The sequence below is a fragment of the Festucalex cinctus genome, chromosome 5, assembly GCF_051991245.1.
Source record: "Festucalex cinctus isolate MCC-2025b chromosome 5, RoL_Fcin_1.0, whole genome shotgun sequence".
Lineage (NCBI taxonomy): Eukaryota > Metazoa > Chordata > Actinopteri > Syngnathiformes > Syngnathidae > Festucalex > Festucalex cinctus.
Window position 1 is genome coordinate 14,875,984 of NC_135415.1, and position 20,614 is coordinate 14,896,597.

Genomic DNA, 20,614 nt, shown 5'->3' on the forward strand with positions numbered 1-20,614 from the left:
TTATGAATCCCACTCCTTGTTCCAGACAAGTCCCCCCCCCCCCCCCACCTCCTAGGCCTTACTGCCGAATTTTGACCTCATCATCAAACGTCCATTCATGAGAGAGAAAAAAATGAAAAAAAAATATATATATTGACTGAATCAGCCAAATGGTGCCTACTCGTTGGCAATGGTATCGCCGAGGTTGAATGCCTGAAACCTAGCAACTAGCTAGATAGCCGCATACTTATTTTATTTTATTTTGATATTTTGGTCCTGTTTTTATTTCAATTCTTGTTTGTTAGATAGGACTCTTAGCTGGAGATGGTTTTATACGACTTGTTGACAAATGAATGACTTTAGGCTAGTAATTAGCTTCTCATGCAAGGTGAAAGCTAGCTAGCTGCTAGCTCGTGAGCCAGAGAGTGAGCCTTAAGGCTTAACTCATTCACTGCCAGTCATTATAGAAAATTTTTACATTTCCAATACTCACGTGATATTACACTCAATAATTATATATAAACCGAATCTACCAAATAACAGAATAGACTCCCTACTTTTTGTCCCGTCCCGTTCTTTTATAATTGACAGCAGAAAAATGTAGGTTTGCCAAAATACAGCCATTTCTCCCATGGACTCTGAAACTGTGTTTATTTCCTATAAAATGGGGCAATGATGTCATCTACCGGTGGTTGGGCATCAGTAAAGTTGTTTCCAAGTTTGATATTTACAGTGGAGCATGCTCAGATTCGCCCCCATTTAGCACCGCTCTAAAAAATACAATTGACAAGTATACTTGTCAAAGGCAGTGAATGAGTTTTAATTGGACTCTAAGCCAGAGCTGGTATTAAACAATTTTTTGTGAACAAAAGATTTACTGACACTATATTAGCTTTTCGTGCTAGCTGATATCTAGCCATTAGTGAGATAGTCGCAAATAGAATTTATTTTGATATTTTTTGTCCTACTTTTGTTCTCATTCCGTATGTTTTGAAAGGACATTCAGCAGGTGCTGGTAATATTACTTTTTTTGTGTGTGGAAAAATGTCTTTCCTGAGGTTACGGTTACACAATCAATCAGGTGATTATGTTGAAGGAGTACACTCATAATTTGTAGTTTGGAATTGAAACATTTTGCAACTTTTCCGACACATCTCCTGGTTTGGCTGTGTGGCCGAGCGAAAAACACTTTTCCAGGATTAAGAAAACAAAGCTGGCAGCATGCAAACACTGAGTCATGTCAGCACAAGGTCGCCTCAGCCTTCAAATTACAATTTTGTCATGGAACAAATAACACACCAAGGATAAATAACAGGTGTGTTTGAATGGAGGCAAATAAAGTTCAAGTTTGAGTTTAGGGAGTGCTCTTTCCCGGATACACTTTATGTGTAGGATCATATCATCATGATAAAAAGTCAACTGCTAGCAGTTAGAGCCAACATCTACTCTTCACTTTTTTTCTATCATTGTATGGTCATGGCCAAAATGTTATGTTTCTCTAACTCAGTAAATGGAGGGCACTATATAGTCTTGTATATACTAACTATCCATTCATCCTGTCTACGGTGCATGCACAGCTCCCGTCTCCTTTACATTATCCAGTATCCACCATTAAATCCCACAGTGGGGCCTCACCACAGTGGAGCCTGGTACCGCACATTTAAGTCATGGTGCTTTGCAAAGGCCCCTGAGACAGGCCGTGTAAGGCGAGGTGAAGGTAGAGGGGGCTGATATACAAGTCAGGTTGTCAAGGCGTGGGTGGGGAGAGCCAGGGCCTTTTCACTGAAGGTGATAGATGCGTGCCAGCCAGCCATTAAAGATACAGTACAGCAGGATTTATCTACTAAGGGCTAATTCCTGGTTTCCTGGGAGAGAACGGCGGAGGACGAAAAACTGCTGGCATAGCTGGAATGCGGAGATATTTCATAGAATTTAAGGATTAATTGTGGAAAATGTTCCTCTTTTTATTACATTTTCCTTAAAAAAAAAAAAAAAAAAAAAGAAGCTTGGTCCTGTAATATTAAGAAAAACAATCCCCGCAAGTTTGGGAACCACTGCTCTAGAGCAAACACCTTTGGGATCAAAAGGAATGTGTACGTCTGAGTTTCAAGGTCAAGCCCGTGCAGTTTATTTACGCAAAGTGATGGTCCCGCCATAGGCTTGTTTTGTCCTCTGGAGGTGTGGTTCATTTCCCACCATTCAACCCCCCCAACAGGTTTTGTAATCGGACCCCGCGGCTCATTGTTTTAACGGCTTCATTTAAGATGTTTAAAAAAAAAAAAGCGCCGCGTCACAATGGCAGAGAGAAAATAAAGCGAGAACCTTGAGGGTTTTTTTTTCTTTTGTATTAAAAACTGTCCGCGGTGACCTGAGCGCGACCGCAGGTTTTGCACAGAGTTACACAACAGCAGAGCATTGTGTACCATCACAAAGCCAACCACCCGCCAATTTGCTATGCTTCATTAGAGGCCAAAAAGAGGCTCTCCATAAGCTCAGGTCAGCAGGCATCAAAGGACTAGGAGTGAGTTTAGCTTTTTCTTTGGCTTTTTTTTTCAGGCCTCAACAAGGGATGTTAAGAAAAGATGGATTTTTTTTTTTTTGTAAGCGTGAATATACTGTAAATCTTAACATATACAGTGTGTACTTGCGCATTTTGTCTTAACTCATTCCCTCACAGCCATTTTGCTGTTTTACTGGATTTTGACTGATTTTGCAAGGCCCACAGAATATTGTGCCTATTGCTATAAAAGCATGGAAACTACCAAAAGAAAGATTAAAGTCTCTTCTTTCATCAGGAGAAAAAAGTAAATTTCTATCCGTTTCCGTTTTGCAGCAATTAGCATTGTAATATACTAAGTGTCATCATTATTCACAAATCTTTTTAAAACGCTGGGGAAAAGAGCCTTTTGCGACATGTCCCTGGTTGATCTCTTATACTCTGCTGCCACCTGCTGGCCGTTTTGGGAATAACTACCATTGTCATTAGCATGCTCTTCAGTTCAGAGGCTGCATTTAAGCTCTATGCATTATGCTCTAGCATAAAAAATAAATAAATAAATAAATAAATAAACATAAATACGTATTGGGAGCATGGTAATATTTAAAATAGAACATATTTATACGTTTTTGGGAGCAAATAAGTTAATGGGCATAAAGTCCTAATATCCACCTAAATAATTGGCTGGCCGATTAGTTGGCCAGGCGCTAAACAGGGTTTATTTCTTATTATATTATTTATTTCTTTGAAGAAAAATTGTTTCCAAAACGACTTGGCAGAAGGGATGCTTTGGTCATTATTCCCAACGGTCTACATTCCTAGATTAATCATTTATTTTTATGTGTAATTCAATATGCAATTGAATGAATGAATTTGTCTTCACCGCGCAGGATGTTGCTCTCAAAAAGGGAAACATGTCACACCTTCCCTGCACAACGGTGGCTTTTTGCACATCCTTACTGGCGCATTGTTTTTTTTTTTGTAGTTGACCCACCGACATCCTCAAGATGACTATTAAAAATGGCCGTCAATCTCCTTTGAGTGGAAAGCCAGCCGGCTGCCAGAGCCTGTGATTTCTTTCTTTCTTTTTTTTTTTTTTTTTGTGACCATAACAAAAACATTTCCTGTGTATCGTACCAGTTTCCCCCGATTGTGCTCCTCCCGTCGATAAGAAGTCGAAAGTCTCTGGAGGGAAATTAATGTTCTCCCGTGGCCTTTGTCTTTTCTTCATTTATTTCCATGGGATTGCGTGGGATAAATAAACTTTACAAGGGGAATCAAAGTCATCATCATGTGCATCTGAAATTCTAGTAAAAATAAAAATCGGCAATGTTAACATATAAGTTACACTAAAGATAACAATGTGGGCCAGTGGTGACGATGTATGCCCCAACGTTCTGAGGTTATGGCTTTCAAGTCCAGCAAGGAGTTTGCATTTTTAAATGACTTCGGCCCTTATTTTATTAAGGTGATGATTTGCCAATAAAACTGACATCCCAACATAAATAAAGCTGGATTTTTATTTTTTTTTTAACAACAAACCACGCTCATAACTCAAGCCACTTGTATTACAAATTATATTTCCCCATGTTAATGAACAGAAATACCATTGATCTGTTTCATCCTCTCCAAAAACCGAACAAAAAGTTGTTGTTTTTTTAGTGCAGAAAATATCACACTCTTTATTATAATAGTTTAAATAAAATAAAGGATTCAACTTTGTGCAAGTTAAATAAATTCATTACAGTTCCTTCTAGTATGCTTGACTTGGCCACCAGGCGACAGTATAATATTGTCATTTAGACACAAATAAAGAAGAGTTTCACAACTACTGTAGGTGAATTAGTAAACTGCAGTAATATTCGTTTTTTTGTTTTTGTTTTGTTTTTTAAGAGTATCAAGAATATACGCCTGTGATTAAAGTAGATCCACACATACTCAGTAGTTTAGCACATGCAGGTTAGCCTATTCACAGATTTTTCATCAATATCTTTTTTCTAATATTTTAACTTTTAATTATTTTTTTTAGGGTGGCTAAACATTTATTGGAAGTGTTGCATGTTTTTTTTTTTTTTTTACATTTTTGGGGGAAACATTTGTGGGGTAAACAAATATATATATCTATACAGATTTATATTAGTTTTTCCTAAGCAAATTTATAACGAGCATCACTTATAGTATATGCAAGTTTTTCCCATATAACCCATCAATGGCATTTTGCATAGTTTGTTAGCATTGAGCTAAACAAACAGACTTTCTTCAGGCAAGGCAATGCGGTTGATTTCCTTACAGTAATAGTGAGCGATCGGTCAAAAGAGGGGCCGTGCTTGGCCCAGTCACACCATCCTCGCGCAGCCATTTAGAGAGTTGTTTGCGAACAATGCCTTGTCTCACAGGCTGTTCTCTTTCAATATTTATACACAACCGGGACACGCGAGAAGGAAATCCTCCCGGAGAGGATCCGGAGCTACTGTACGCGCCGTTACAAAGAAAAGCCCCTCAAGTCAACAACGTTTCCTGGCTTTTTTCCTCCCTTTGCAATCAAGTGAGAGAGAGCAAGATGGAGAAGGAGGTTGAGGGTAAAAATAAACTCTTATCTGACCACTGATCTTCAACAACACACCACAAGTGCTCTCATGTAAACATCATCTCCAAACATGTTACCTCCTCCAAGGAGGTTTGTTTGTCAGCGGGATCATTCACAATGACCTCAGCGCTTTTCCAAGAAACTTTGTCAAGGGGTGTGGCAGAAGACCAATGAAAAACATATTCGGTCCTTTGGTGTGCAGCCAGGATTTGTTTTCACACTTTTGTTAATGGCATTCCTCAATTCCTCTGTACAGTTGCCACATAAAATATTTACTGCCGACTATTCCTGCTGCCTTTTGTGCATTTTCACATCTGGAGTATTAGCTTTTAGAAAGATTATTCACTTCTCCAACCTACAGATTTTTGTCAAGTTATCTCTCTGAAGTAAAACAAAAAAAGACAACAGGACAAAATAGTGTATAACAAATGTTGTGCCTGTATCTCATATCTTTCTAATAAGCAGTAAGGGACCCCAAAAAACGTTTTTTTTTTTTTTCAAATTCAATATACAGGGAGTCCTCGAGTTACATCAGATTTACGTTCCTACGCTATTGTTGTAACACGTATTTTGACTTAAGTCGAATTTCCCCATTAAAGTCAATATTTACATCAAACTAATTTGCATTTAAAAAAAAATCTAAAATAAAAAAAAAATGAAATAAAAATAAGATGCTGTCCCACTGAAGGCCAAGTGTTTGCCGATGTTTGTCGGTGTCTCTCCTTTCTGCTATCTTTTTATGATGTCTAGCTTCGTTGCCATGGTAATTATTATTTATTTATTTTTTATTTTTTTGCTGGACCAACATCGATAGAAGACGTAGCTTTCTTCATTGGGACCATGGTGTGGAAAAAATGGAGGCGAAAAAACCAAAGATACTCCCACAAGTGCACAAGCGCTAGCACTAACTAGCTAGCAATAGGGCTAAATAGTGGATGAGGGGAAAACACTACGGCAATATGGCGGACGAGGAGCCAAAATGGCTGACCGGGTGTAACCGTTGTAAAGTCGAAACTCCTTAGGTCGAGTGCGCCTTAACTCGAGGACTCCCTGTATATATTTTAAATTAATCAGCCGATGAATTGGTTATCTGAAATTATTTCTGCTAGCAGAAGTATCATCAGCCTCAAAAAGTCCCTATCAGTCGAGCCCAAGTATTTACTACTCATGTATGATTGCCAAATGCTGCATTTTGTGCCCATTCACGTCTGCACTAACAAGGATTTGTGGCCAACAAAGACTCACATATGGAGACCTTCTGTGCTCTTGTGGCATCAGGGAGGCTCTAATGACCGCACAACTTCAACACGTGGTCACCGAGGGCGTGACCCCAAACATTTGGCCGTCGTCACCCATTACCACCGACCTAGCGGCAAACTGGCACGACGTCATGAGTTGCACCTACCCGCATGTAAATTCCTCACGGTGGGAGCTGCGCGACGCACGCCTTAAATGAATAAGCAGATCCATTCAAGGGCGACACGTAGCTGCTGTCGCTGCATCATGCTGACGCGGTTCTTGTTGTTGCTTCAGAGCGGTCCTGTGACAGCACGAGGCCTCCGTCTGCGAGATAATAAACAAAGCCTTCATAGTCTTCACAGTCAACGGGAGTCGAAGGGTTGTTATTGGAAGGGCCACGGCTATCCTAAATGCCACTTTTTCTTTGTTTTTTATTTTAATTCCCTCCTACATACAACTTTTACTCTTTATATACAGTGTTGCGGTTCATCACTTTAACGCAGATTTCTATTCAAGCATTTAGTTTTAGATCAGGTTTGTGTCTTAGTCAGGGTTATTATAGTTTTGGAATTTTTCATTTCAGTTAGTTTTGATTTCGTTTTGAGCTTTGTTTTTCTTTAAATTTAGTTAGTTTTAATTAAGTTTCAGGGTGTTTCTGTTAGTTTTGATTAGTTTTAGTTTTATTCAATAAATGCTTAGTTTTAGTTTAGTTTTAGTTAGTTTTAGTTTTTTTTTTAAAATGTGTATTACTTGTGCGCAATATTTAAAAAACACCATGGGAGCGACGTCATCTGAAGGTGCTTTTCTATTGGCTGCTGCTAGATGACGTCACTTGTGTGTGACACACTTTCAAACGTCCTCATTCCGGTAATTTCAAAATAAATCTACTTAAAATCACATTTAAAATCATCCCCAAAGGCTCATGCATTAAATTCATTACCAAAGACTAAAACAAATGACACTTTTGTTATAATTATAGTTTAGTTTTAGTTAGTTTTGTAAACATAAAATGTAGTTTGTTAGTTTTCGTTTTTTAAAAAGCATTTCCGTTTTTATTTTATTTCGTTAATGACATTATTTCTTGAATTTTAGTTTTTATTTTCTTGAAAATGCTTTCTTTCAGTTGAGTTTTTATTCATTTGAGCTTTTTTTTCTATATGGAATATTTGTTGTGTGTAAGATTTTAAAATGTACAGTGTAAAAAAAAAGTAAACCTCAATTCCCGAATACTAAAATGCATACATTTAAAATGACCACCAAAAGCTCATGTACAACATTAATTAACAAAATCGAAATTGAAACTCATGTTACATCACCTGCGCCACAACTTAGACCGGCAGGCATCAAATGTAGTCTACTGTCAGGTGCGCCAAGCGCCAAATTGCAAAGTTTACTTCCAAATGCTGTCTACGAAATAGAGCTCTTTGTCTCTTATCTATGTACTTATTTCATAGTGCCCCCCTAGTGTTCAAAACTGAAATGCCTTGTGCTACAAGCTACATTTAAGTGGAAAACATGTGGCATGCAATTGGATGTCAAAACGTCAAGATACTCTTCTAAAGCGTCTTATTTTTCAATGAAACTTTTGTTCAAGAAGTTTGTTCTTCAATACGCAGTTTCAGTGAGTGCTTAAATACTTAAACTTGTAATCAGTCTAAAAAAAGTGGTAACAGTGCATCCCTAATATATACTTAGTATCAAACAATTGTCGCATACAAACCGTGGTGATCATTTCAAGTTTAAGGTACTTTTTTTGGAGTCCCTTGACATAACTAATGATGTAAAACGCTGAACACGCTGACCCACGGAATAATGCTCACATTTAGCACACTCTGTCACTGAAGCCCATTTAAAGTGAATTTGTTTCCATCAACAGAGGTAATCAGCAGTCAAAGTGAAACCTTGGTGTCCCAGTGGTGTTCTCATTGCTCCAGGGACCCCGCCCAGCCCTTCCACGCTCCACACTGAGGCATTAATTAATGGTCCCTAAAAGGGACACTGTGTGATCACAGAGGTAAAACAAACACTAGTGTAGTAATGCCACACAAGTGTTACATAAAAATTCCCTGACAATCTTTAGCCACTTCTGGAGGAAACCACTGCCAAGAAGTTAGTCAAGCTGGTGAATTTTAGAGCAGTGGAGCAGAATGTTTGGCAAAGGTAAATAAAGGTTATTTGAGGGCAGGTGTTAAATGATACAGCTTTCGCCCAAGCATCTGTGTGTTGTGATTTACTCATACTTGTATGTGTTTTCAAGCTGGAAAAGAGAGGAACAATTTTTAAATTGATAATCGAATCATTATTTGTAATGCATGGGTATTCTTCCTCATCGTCAAATTATTTTTTAATAATGCTATTCAGCCTGAATAGTTCAGGAATTGATTGAGTGGATAACGTGATTTGGTAGTCATGGCAACATCACATGGGTCCAATTAAACATAGGGTCCATCAGTGTATGCGGGGACATGCTCGGGTCGGGTCCATTTATAGCCTCTGCAGCTGTTGCACTCGAGTCATTACCACCACTTACTTACTAGATTTGCAGCAATTCGCCCCCAAAGCATGCACGGGAGAACGTTTAATAAAGTTACTGAAGTCGTAAAGAACACATAAACTTTCCCTCCACGCAGCACTTTTATGTTAGCGTTAAGAGGACCAGTGAGTCCTCTTGTTAGGCCGGTGGTTAAGTTGCTCATCATTGCTACTACAATAGCATGACTTACAGATTTAATTCATTCATATAAATGAGGTGAAGCGATGTGGATGAAAAATAAATACGGTGGAACGCCGCCTACTCATGGTTCGGCACCTGCGGGTTTGCATATTAGAAAAAAAAATAAACAACATCAGATTTTTTTTTGTGTGTGTAACGCACATTGCAGGTTCATCAGGTTTTTTTTAAAATATTTTTTTGTGTTGGAATATATATATATATATATATATATATATATATATATATATATATATATATATATATATATATATGGTAGTATATTCTGCTTATAATGGAGGGTCCACTGCACAACTAAAATAAAGCCACATAAAAAATTATTAATTAATTATGGCACAATTGTATTGTTGGAACATACACAATACATAAATAGAAATTACCCGTAAGGTGTTTTTTTTTTTTTTTTTTTAAATTTCACAATACAAACATGAATGTTTGTTTTAATCACTGACTAATCTACAAACGTCCCAACTGGACAAACGTGGAAGATAAAAGCGTTCTATACAGCAGACAAAACAACGACAAGCCGGCAACTTCCTTCGTGAGGATGAAACAGCAATGCACTTCCTGTTCAGACATACTAAAGCCTCCTGTGACCCCTTTGCACAAAACCGTGTCACGTTCATGTAATTCCCTCCAGTGTTTACTTTAAACTGTCAGTACAGCACACAAATTAACGTACACTCAAAAAGCGATAATCACTCCCTCCTGCTGTTTAAATATTTGCTCTTTTTCCTTTTTACTTTTGTGTCTTATCAACGGTTGTCGGCACATGATGTGCTGAACGAGAGACGGCCTTGTAAACAGTGCAGGGCCATAAATCAACTTGTCAACTGCTTGTATTTTGATAAGAAATCAATTAAATATCAGTGTCATGTAAGAGGCGAAATTTGAAGGACGAGCGACACGCGAGCTGGTTAGCCTTGGTGACGTTGGATAATAGCAGCATAATAGCGTCGTCGCGTAATAGCGTCATCACAGAGTGACGAATTCCAACACTATCAATAGGCAAAAGGTGAGACTCATGAAGGACAAGTGTGCTATGACTTTTGTCAACCCAATACATTGGTTGAGAAATACATTGGTGTCTTGACTTTAGAGCTGCAATTAATAATCGATTAATCTGTCGATTGTTTCAGCCCTTACGGAATGGAGGAAACCGATTTGTCATCATAGACCTGACTAAAAGTCAAATTAGCTTGTTTATATCCTCGAATGCGGAAAACGTCTTTGTTTTGATTCCTGCGTGAGGAGGTGCTATCTGTCCTAATAGCCAAACTTGCACAAACAAGTGCCTCCTACGCTGGTGGAAGAGGACAAAGAGGCGGAGAACCACACATGAGCAGAGGAAGGAAGATGTGCATAGGCCCGAAAACAAGAAACATTTGCCCCAAGAAAGACATTTGCAGTTTCGCAAGTGTGGCTTCGTACTTCCCAGGTATGCGCTAGTGCAGCATCACGGACGCGGATGACATCAGAGCGACCCGATTGGAGAACGGCATTCTCTGACATTGTTCCTTTGACATTCAGAATCTCAACTTTTCATTTTATATTGCAGAACATTTCCAATACTGTACTTCATGACTGATAAGTTTGATTTATTCACAGCTTTATTTTTAAACAATTGGTTTGCCTTTTTATTCACAACACAAATGTATATTTTTTTTAAATCCTAACGAGGTGCCTACTGTCAAACTAATCATGAAACAAAGATATTTGATACAAATCACATACTATAACTTTGCCTCAAAGATTCATTAGCTTTAATGCTAACGCATAACATAGACAAGCTAAAAATTAGCATCTATGTGGTGGTGTGATCAAGCTTTGGCAACAGATATTCACAACATATGTTGACAGACAATACTCAACCATATATTCTTTATAAACTCCTAAAAGACTGACAGCAGATCACCGAGTGAATTATTGTACAGTAGTTGTGAAATTCCTCTTTGTCAGATTTTTTTTTTTTTTTTTTTAACAAATGTTCTCTCAGCCAAAACCTATTTTTCCCCTATGCATTTGCATTTTCAAAATATGTTTAATGTAATTTCCCCTGCCCATTTCATTTTATATTCCTGCATTTAAGCCTTGATCACTTACTATTCTGACTGTACACGATGTATTAATATATTTAAATATTGTGCATTTATTGATCATACGTTTTCCTTTTGAATGTTAGATGCTCCCATCACTTACATGTAACTGTAATAAATTACAAAACACACTCATACAGTACAAAACAGTAAATCAACCATATCACTTATGAAAAGACATTTTATTTCAATTATGACTTGCAAAAATATACACGTATTGCTGAGACTTGATTATCATCTTGCTTGAGAATGTAGATTTCTGCAAGACATAATACAAAAGGCTACACGGCTACCCACTTGCGGTAGAGTCCTTTCCTCCATTTATTTGCACGTTTTTAGTACACTATAACCACTTACTGCCGTATCCGTCAGCTGTGTCCCGGGTCAGAGGTGAGAAGAGCGTATACAGGTGACCTGCAACCCGATGCCCGCCGCCACGGGTAGAGAGTGTGCCGCGTCGCGGTCATCAAACATGACCGAACGTGACCTGGAGAATCCAGAAGGTGTGCCTTGTAAAAAACTGTCGCCGGTTTAGTGTAAAATAACAATGATTTGTTGTACTGTACTGTTTGGGGGAGAGATTTGCTATTAAGAAGGATGCCCAAGGTTAGAAAAACACAGCGGACGCTCACTCTCTGCCATCTCTGTCATCGTCTCACTGGGGGAAAAAAAACAATGACGTTAGCGGCTTGGTTAGCCACAGCATAGGCAAAAGGTCATGAGCGTTTACCCGTCGCATTTTGTTCGCCGGCGGGTTGCTTTGGCCTGCTCAATGCTGTTGGGGAAAAATAGTACTGTTTTAGAAACATAATTTTAAAAAATACAAATAAAGTGGTTTATAAAGCGTTTTTATTTTATTTTTTTAAATAAATTATTTAATTAGAAATTAACTAAAAATACACTGAATACGTTTTAATTAAAAATAAATAAATCTGAAAACGTCTAAACGAATGCAACAAATAGTAGTCCTTTTTAGAATCAAACTGCACGGTGGGCCGGATTATTGAGCACTGCAAGTGAGCACCCGAGCCCAACTTTGTCCAGCCCTGCTTTAAACCCTTGCATGTACAATTAGTGAAGATTTCATGAAGGGGATAGTTTGTCCTATGGGAACATTTTTTTGGTTGTCTATCGTGTTTGATTTTGTGGCATTTTGCTAAGCTAAGCAGTCATTCTGCTAAGCTGACATTCCCCTCCGCCCACTTTCATACAATGACTTCCTCTTACTTCTACTTTGCCACATCACATGTTTTTTTTTTGTTTTTTTTTTACCCCGGCATAGCCTGGGAACAAAGCTAATCCTCCTAGCGTATGGAGGGAGGGGAGACGTACAATGCCGGTTTGTGCGTTCTCGCTGGTGCGGACCTCCTCCTGTGTGGTCCTCCGAGGTCCTGTGAGAGCCGGCCCCGGGCGTGGCTCTCCTGCATGGGGAGAGATGTCTTAATGTTCAGAATAATTCACATACAACATGATAGATACTAAATGGATAGATACTAAATGGATAGATAGATAGATAGATAGATAGATAGATAGATAGATAGATAGATAGATAGATAGATAGATAGATAGATAGATAGATAGATAGATAGAATACAAACATAGGTTTACAATTTACACTCAAAACGCTCATCTGAAATCTTCTTTCCCCATTGAAATGAAAGGAAATGCCATTAATCAGTTACAGCCCCACAAAAAATAGAGAAAAATGTTGTTTTTTTTATTAGAAAAATAGCACCCTACAGTCTTTTTTTTTTTTTTTAACATACAGTAATAACACAGAACACACTTAGATTTGTAGCAACTAAGCTATAGTAATATGTTTTTGTTTTTGCAGAGGATAAAGAATATATGCCTGTGAGTATCATATGCTCTGGTTGCATGTGTTGCTTCCCTTTTTGTTCAAATATCTGTTGTTTAAAGGTTTATAATTATCGCAGCTTTGACGCTAGCTTCATCAGGCTGTCTGAGGATGAAGGAAAGTGATTACTGTGTACATTATTTATGACATCGAGCAGATGAGCTGAGTCACGCGTTGGTCAATAGCAGGCACAATAGATGCAGAGCGTTACCGTAATCCGGGCGTTGCGGGCGTCCCGCGTGGAGGGATGGGGATCAGCGAGTGCAACAGATGGTATCAGGGAGTCCAATCCAGGTGGAGTTACATTTTCACCTTGGAATTCCTACAGAGGGAAAAAAAAAATGCACCCCGTGTTCCTCACTATGTCCAGTGGCGAGAGATGGGAGAGGGTTTATTTATATACAGTGTTTATTTTACAGTACCCTGACGAGAGTGAGGCCTCACTATTATGTGATATACTGTATAAGCATCTCCATGTATCAAAGTGGGGTGGGGTTTTTCTCCCTGTGAACCTGCGGCTTGTCCGTAAATTGACTAATGTATTTTAAGGAACTTTATGATTCAAATTGATTGATGTTCATAAATTTCTGACTCATTTAGAGACACTAACGCTCATTTGGGTGAATTCCCTTGAGGAAGTGTGTCAAAGTATGTCCTGGAAATCACCCAAAATGGCTGCTTGAAAACCAAAATGGTTAACTTTCTGTTCAATTTCGAACATTAGTCCTTGAAACCTTTCCGTACATCCTGCTATGATAGACGACCAGCAAATTTCTCGTTGCTCTGTAAAACTAGTTTAAGAGGCACATATTTTTTGCAATTTTCCAGGGGTGTTGCTGGGTTGGGGTCATGTAGAGAGAACAAACTTTGAGTATACAGTTGAATGTTCAGATTTTATTTATTTATTTTTCATGTTTACCCCCATTTTTTCACCATTTATTCAATTTTGGCTTTTGTTTTTTAAATTTAGTTAGTTTAAATTAGTTTTTAGAGCAAATTTGTGAGTTGTATTTATTTTTGTAACTTGTTCAAGTTTAATTTGTGTTAGTTTTTTTATGAATATATAGAGTATTTGTCAAGTGCAATATGAAAAAAAAAGGTCACTAAGTATTGTGTAATAGAACTGGTGTCAATGGCTGAGTTTTTTATTTATTTATTTATTTTTTTATTTTTTTATTGTCAAACACCCCAGAGGGCGCTATTGAGCAAGTTATCTGTGCCTTACGTTATGACCAGCCAGCAGAGGTGGGTAGTAACGAGTTACATTTAGTCCGTTACATGCACTTGAGTAACTTAAAAAAAAAAAAAAAAGTACTTCTAAGAGTAGTTTTACCACACAATACTTTTTACTTTTACTTGAGTAGATGTGTGAAGAAGAATCGCTACTCTTACTCCGCTATATTTGGCTACATTAAAGTAGTTACTTTTTTTCTCCTCCTTTTTTCGTTCATTATCTTTACCAGAGACGCCAACAGCGGTTCTGCCACATGACTGCATTTCACCAATCAGACGTAGCAATAATAATCACATGACGACTCCTTCCCTTAACATTCTACCAATCAGACGTAACAATGCAGTCACGTGACGCATCGGAAACGCTGTCGGGATTTGGAAAGAGGCAGCGGGAGAGGACGAAGCCGAACACCCCATGGCCTTATATAATTAGCATGTTTACCTTACACGCCGTGCGGAATAACATCTTTATAATGCGGTGTCTTATGTGTCTGCCGAAACAAACGGACATTTCGGCATATAAAAATTCCACATCGAATCTGAGTTAACATGTCGCGGTTAGTTTGACCTAAATTCCCTTTTCACTTTGTTTACTGTTGCTATAAATGAAACAGATCACGACACGTTATATGGAGGCATGAATTGGCGGTAGCCACTAAGTGTCAAATTATTCACGGTAAAGATAGTTTTTGTAACAGATAAACACTTGACTCCATGTAATGCCAGAACCTGGTAAGAAAACATATCAATGTCTTATTCAATGCAGCAATGATAGCATATGAAAACATAAAATATTTAGGCTAAAAAGTACAAGCTTCTAATTGTTATGCTGGATGGGTATTAACAGAAATTAAGTGACTGCAATATTTTCAGTGTACACTCAGATTTAATACATTAATCATCATAAATCCTACTCTAATATAGTTAACTTAATTTAACTTTGCGAATTGAACTGAATGTGTGATTTCAATGGCTTACTTGCCAGTAAACTCATAGCCTGATATTTTTTTGTGTCAACAGAGGGTTCACCCCAACAAAATGAATGTTTTGTCTGTCTGATGACATTGTTTTTAAAAAATAAATCAGACAATGTTCAACCAGTTACTCAGTACTTGAGTATTCTTTTCAGTAAATACTTTTTTACTTCTACTTGAGTAAATTTTTTAATGACTACTTTTTACTTTTACTTGAGTAATATTATTTTGAAGTAATGCTACTCTTACTTGGAGTACAATTTTTGGCTACTCTACCCGCCTCTGCCAGCCAGCGCACATTAAATTTCTACCTTTAAGTCCAGGACGTGTTTCAGTTTGAGACGGAAGAACTCCTGCTCCTTCAGCTGGATGAACTCCTGACAGTTGGCGAAGCCCTCAGTCATCTGTACAACAAAAGCAAACGTCCTGAAAAGAAGTCATTTGTAGCTGACTTGAAAGCATGCATGGTGGAGCGTCACCTTGTGAAGGATGGCCTCTAGCTCGCTGAGCCTCTCTCTCAAGTGTTTGTCCTTGGAGTGGACGGCGTCCAGTTCGCGGGCCAGTTGCCACTTCTCTTCCCTGACCAAGGTCAGCTCCTGCGCTTGCCGTTGGCTTTCCGTGTTTTGGTAGGAACGCTCCTAATAAAGTAAGGGAATGAGGAGGTTATTTAAATAATTACTATTCGAAGGCATTTCACTTTACGTTATTAATCTGCTTGTATTGGGGTGAACACAAAAAAGCCAAATCTACAGCTGAGTGATGACTCTTCTGACATTTGTTCTTCATTCACCTGATTCACTTTCTCCAGTGTCTCCTCCAGATGCTGGACTCGGGCCTGAAGTGCGTTCGTCTGGCCCGCTTCCAGGGTCCTCAGAGCGCCCCTGACCTGGTCCAGCTCTGTCTGGGAGCTCTTCAGCCGGCCCTGGAGTCTCAGCACAATGTCGCGGTTCTTGTCGCAGGAGCAGCTGTGGAGCGGCTGCAGCTTTTTGTGCTCTTCTGGGAAAAAAATGACAGAAAAAACACAACAAAACAAAAGCGTGTAAATCACAACCGCAGGGAGTTTCACACGCATTAAAAAAGGGCTTGGTCGATAAGATAAATACATTTCTTTGTTTGGTCAATACAGCCAACATTCATCTTAAGATACTTCAAAAGACAGTTTTTATGAAAGGCCAGTGGGTCACTACTATTCATGGGGGGATATGGACCGGCCTGGCCCATGAATAGAGAAATGTTTTGTTTTGTTTTGTTTTTTTTTGGGGGGGGGGTAAATCTTTGTTTGTTTTTTGTTTTTTTGTTTGTTTTTTTGTACACCCCATAAAAATCGTCAAAAACACTGATAATCATTCAACATGCAGTGCCCCCTAAACAAAAAACAAAAACGGGGGTAAAAAAAAAAAAAAGATCTGCAAAATATTAACGAGATACTTCACTTATTTAGCCCATTATAGCAATAAAAATTAAATATTTTGTCTATAATTAATTTGATACTTTCATTATTTTTCACGTACAATTAGTACCTTTAAAAACACATTTTGCAACTTGCTGTCGACTGAAAATGACAGAAAGTGCTCAGGTAACCAATCACTGCACACCTGTTTTCTAGGTTTGGTCATGTGACATTCACAAGCTGAGCTGTGATTGGTTACCTGACCCCTTGTAATGTCATTTTCAGTTGACAGCAAGTTGCAAAATGTGTTTTTAAAGGTACTAATTGTACATGAAAAATAATGAAAATATCACATTTATTATAGGCAAAATATTAATGTTTTGCTGCCAAAAATGGCTAAATAAGTAAAGTATCCCTTTAAAAATATAAAAATATCACAATATTTTCAAGTATGCAGGGGTCAACTGTATGAATTATTACTTCAATTATTTTAATTATAATTAATTTAATAAATAAATACATTTCAAATGCAGAAAAATAACATTTATTATTTAAAATAAATCAGTTCCCTGATTATTTAATTAGATAAATGAACTCTTAAAAAAATAAGTAAGTAAAAATAGTATTAAATCATTCGATCTTCATCCAGCCTACTTTGCCAAGTCATGGTTGGAGGAACTCAAGAGTGGGGCGGTTATGATTATCCACATATTTTGCGAAATACGTCAGTTTTACTTCAGATTTACTTCATTGTGTAATTTCACAACCAACTATTTGGATACACACTACTAAAAACAACATTTGAACCTCACTGCTTCACAGTGCATTGAGCGGCCGTGGCAATGAACCCACCAGTGATGGCGAGCCGCTGCTTCTCTAGCCTCTCCATGTGCTCAGCCTGGAGCTGCTTCATCTGGGTGCCGAGGAGGTCGTTCTCCAGGTGAAGGTTGTTGATGGTCTGGCTGCTCTTCTCCAGCTGACACCGGAGCAACTCCACCAGCTTGGCTCTGTTCTCCAGTTCAAGCCTCATGCTCTCTTTTTCGGCGAGAAGGGTCCCACACTGTCTCCGAGCTTCTTCCAGTAGACAAAGGGGCTGGGAATGGAGATTTTAAGCAGCTGTCAAACACATAGCAGCATGCGGCAGCTGACATTAATGTCAGTATTTTTCTTCAATGATTGGCTAGGAGAAATTGCATCCTTCTAAATATCTCTCAAAAAGTGATTAATTGGGCAGGTGTACTCTATGCCTGCCCTAAACTTTTTCAGGTTACCTAACTTACCTGTTTGGTCTCTTGGTCACTCTCCTCCGGCGGAGCTTGTTCCTGCTCTCCTTCCGGGGTCTGCGCCTCCTCCTGGGACCAGGTCAGATCACTCTTCTTCTGGAGGAAGCACAGTGGAGCTCACCACATGGAACCATCTTCATCACAACAACTTATCTGACTGGGTTGACTACAGTTCACTGACCAGCTGCTGCTGCAACGATGTTCTGAAAATAGATTTTTAACTTTAAAATGTGGACTCAGCGGAGGCGGAAAAAAAAGTCATGAACCTTTACATTTACCTTAGAAGTTCCAGCTTGGTGCTGATGCGAAGGCCGCTTTCTTTGGATGAGTGGAGTTTGTGGTTCAACATCTCCACCTCCTGGCCAACACTTGTAATCAGCGCTCTCATTCTAACAGGTCAGGAGAGTTATTTTTATACCATTTAATAGAATGGTTATAAAAAGTCCTAACAGCCTTGTTCAAATGCCAGTTTTTTTTATATATTAAAAAAAATTAGACAGATAAAAAACAAACAAAAAAACTTTTTCAACAATTAATGTATTCTACATTATAACCTGTACAACTCAATTGAATGTCAATTGTTAATTCTCAGTTGTCAGGAAAAGCCTACTAAAACGCCTAAACATTATTTGGGGTTACTCAGAGTCAATTAAAATGGTGAGAGGTGTATGCAGACTCCTTTTTGACATGAGTTTAATTGTGATTGGTTAAATCTACAAACAGCCACATCCACAGTTATAGTACTGTACACTTGCCATTATCTCAGTTCTTTATTTTTACTTGTCCTCTCTCGTAGGACTTTTTTTCCCACCCAATGGCGTTGTAGAGGTTATAGGTTGACATTTTTTTTAATCATTTATTTTATATCACAAAAAACTTGGCACAGGGGTGTGTAGACTTTTACATGCACTGTATATAAATATTATAGGTTGACATATACCTGACATCCTGTTCATCCCTCGGGTCTCTACACATTATATGTTCCATTGGTTGCTGAAACAGAAAAATTGGACGCAGTACAACCTGTTAAGTCTAATGTCCCTACTAGCTTATTTTAATGTGGAAACATTTTGGGGAAACGTTTACGTGCCAGTTGTTTTGTTCATGATTTTGCGTTTCAACTTTAATAGATTATTTGTCATACTGAGTTTTAAGTTGAACCTCAGAAACGTAAGCACACACTTGTCCACAATTAGACACTTATTTTGTTCTCTGATGTTGATAAAACAAGTAGCAAAATTCTCTCTCTTTACAGACCTCACTAACAAGCATGACATCTTCAGTTTCCTGGGCCTTCATTCTGATGGTTCTGACGTTGCTCGGACATTGTTGATGGGATGAACTGCCCAAAGATGGATCTGCTAAAGAAGAAAAAGCAGGTTTACAAAAATCAAGAATAACATTCCATTCATTGAAGTCATAGAATTTCATTGCATTCATTTAAGTCATACAAATGTGTTTGGATGCGTAGCCAAACTTCTCCAAGGCGGCTTTGGTTGCATGTTCCACCTCCTCCTGCAGCCTCTGGGTTTCCTCCGTGCACCTCTCCAGCTCCTCACTGATTCAAATAAGAAACGTTGGTTAATGTGGGCCATAACAAAAGGCAACAAAGTCTAATTAGACTTAAGATCTGTAGCAACAATTTTGCTTTTACAATGACAATCATTATTGGCAGTTTATGCACAGCCTTTAGGCATCGTAGTGAACAATTCTTTTAAGGGGTCAAGGACCCCTCCCGCCGCAGATGAACCTGCCGCGCATCAAAAAAAAAAAAAAAACAACAACTATCACTCAGTCTCATTTTTGTGTGTGTATGTATGTAATGGTCTGAAAGGTGTTAATTAATAGTTCACTGCAAGTCTCAATGTAAACAAGCGAGAAAAGTCCAAAATAACATCACCTCAACTCCTCCAACGCCAGACTGTTGAACCTAAGCCCAGAAACGTCCTGACTGGCTGGAAAACAAGTTTCATACCATTAAACGTTGATAAAAACAATTCTGTTGAAGCTAGGCTAACATTAGCCAAGCCAGCTAACGACAATCACTGAGCTCGCAACTTACGAGCTACTGTATCCTCTCGCTGTTTAAAGTCCATCACGTCATGCCACGACGCTAAGACACATGTATGTTTTATATGTAAAACATAAGGTTTTAACTTGTATATTTCTTTGCTCAATGTCGCTTAACTGTAAACTACGACAACACCCAGTGCCAAGTTTGACTTTACGTTTCATTACCATGGTAACTACATTAATGGCGTCTTCATAGTTACGGCCGTTGACAATCAATGTTTCCAAATACATTTAGTTAAATATTATAAATATTGTGTATTATTATTCTTTTTTTAATCGAAAAACAATAACATCAATAAACGATGAAGTAATACTGCTAGCGGGCACTTTAAAAATAATATTCTTTTTGGGTATAGTGATTCGCCTCAATTGGTTGGCAACCAGTCCAGGGTGTCCCCCGCCTACTGCCCAGAGCCAGCTGAGATAGGCGCCAGCAGCCCCCGCGACCCTTGTGAGGAATAAGCGGTCAAGAAAATGGATGGATGGATGGATGATTCGCCTCAATGCATTCATCAACTATACCGCCACCTTGTGCCAGAAACTTGACCTACGATTTGTTGCTGATTACTCAAGTTTCCCTAGCTCTTAATGCATAATCTGCTCTGTATGTTTTTTTTCCCCAACCTTGCATGACAATAACAGCCAAGCAATTGAAGCCAAATTTACTGTAATCA

General features: G+C 38.4%; 1 protein-coding gene across 8 annotated transcripts; it reads right to left on the reverse strand.

The window, feature by feature from the left end:
* Positions 1 to 4,377: 4,377 nt before the first annotated feature.
* On the reverse strand, positions 4,378 to 20,099 carry LOC144019317 (uncharacterized). 8 transcript variants are annotated; one of them, XM_077522295.1, is made up of 18 exons: positions 19,930 to 20,099; positions 19,768 to 19,822; positions 19,319 to 19,425; positions 19,125 to 19,228; positions 18,808 to 18,860; positions 18,146 to 18,256; positions 18,049 to 18,070; positions 17,865 to 17,963; positions 17,437 to 17,677; positions 15,985 to 16,190; positions 15,674 to 15,832; positions 15,506 to 15,598; positions 13,199 to 13,309; positions 12,462 to 12,550; positions 11,860 to 11,904; positions 11,762 to 11,787; positions 11,487 to 11,616; positions 4,378 to 6,626 (listed from the first exon to the last, which is right to left on the reverse strand). In XM_077522295.1, exons 1-17 carry the CDS (start codon positions 19,961 to 19,963, stop codon positions 11,498 to 11,500), a joined length of 1,674 nt encoding a protein of 557 aa, XP_077378421.1. In that variant the 5' UTR covers positions 19,964 to 20,099; the 3' UTR covers positions 4,378 to 6,626; positions 11,487 to 11,497. The 8 variants fall into 8 exon arrangements, 7 of the variants coding, with proteins under 7 accessions (XP_077378421.1, XP_077378423.1, XP_077378418.1 ...); XM_077522294.1 differs by lacking the exon at positions 4,378 to 6,626 and adding an exon at positions 10,694 to 11,388; XR_013283625.1 differs by lacking the exon at positions 4,378 to 6,626 and adding an exon at positions 11,374 to 11,388 and having other exon boundaries at positions 11,696 to 11,787.
* Positions 20,100 to 20,614: the final 515 nt, after the last annotated feature.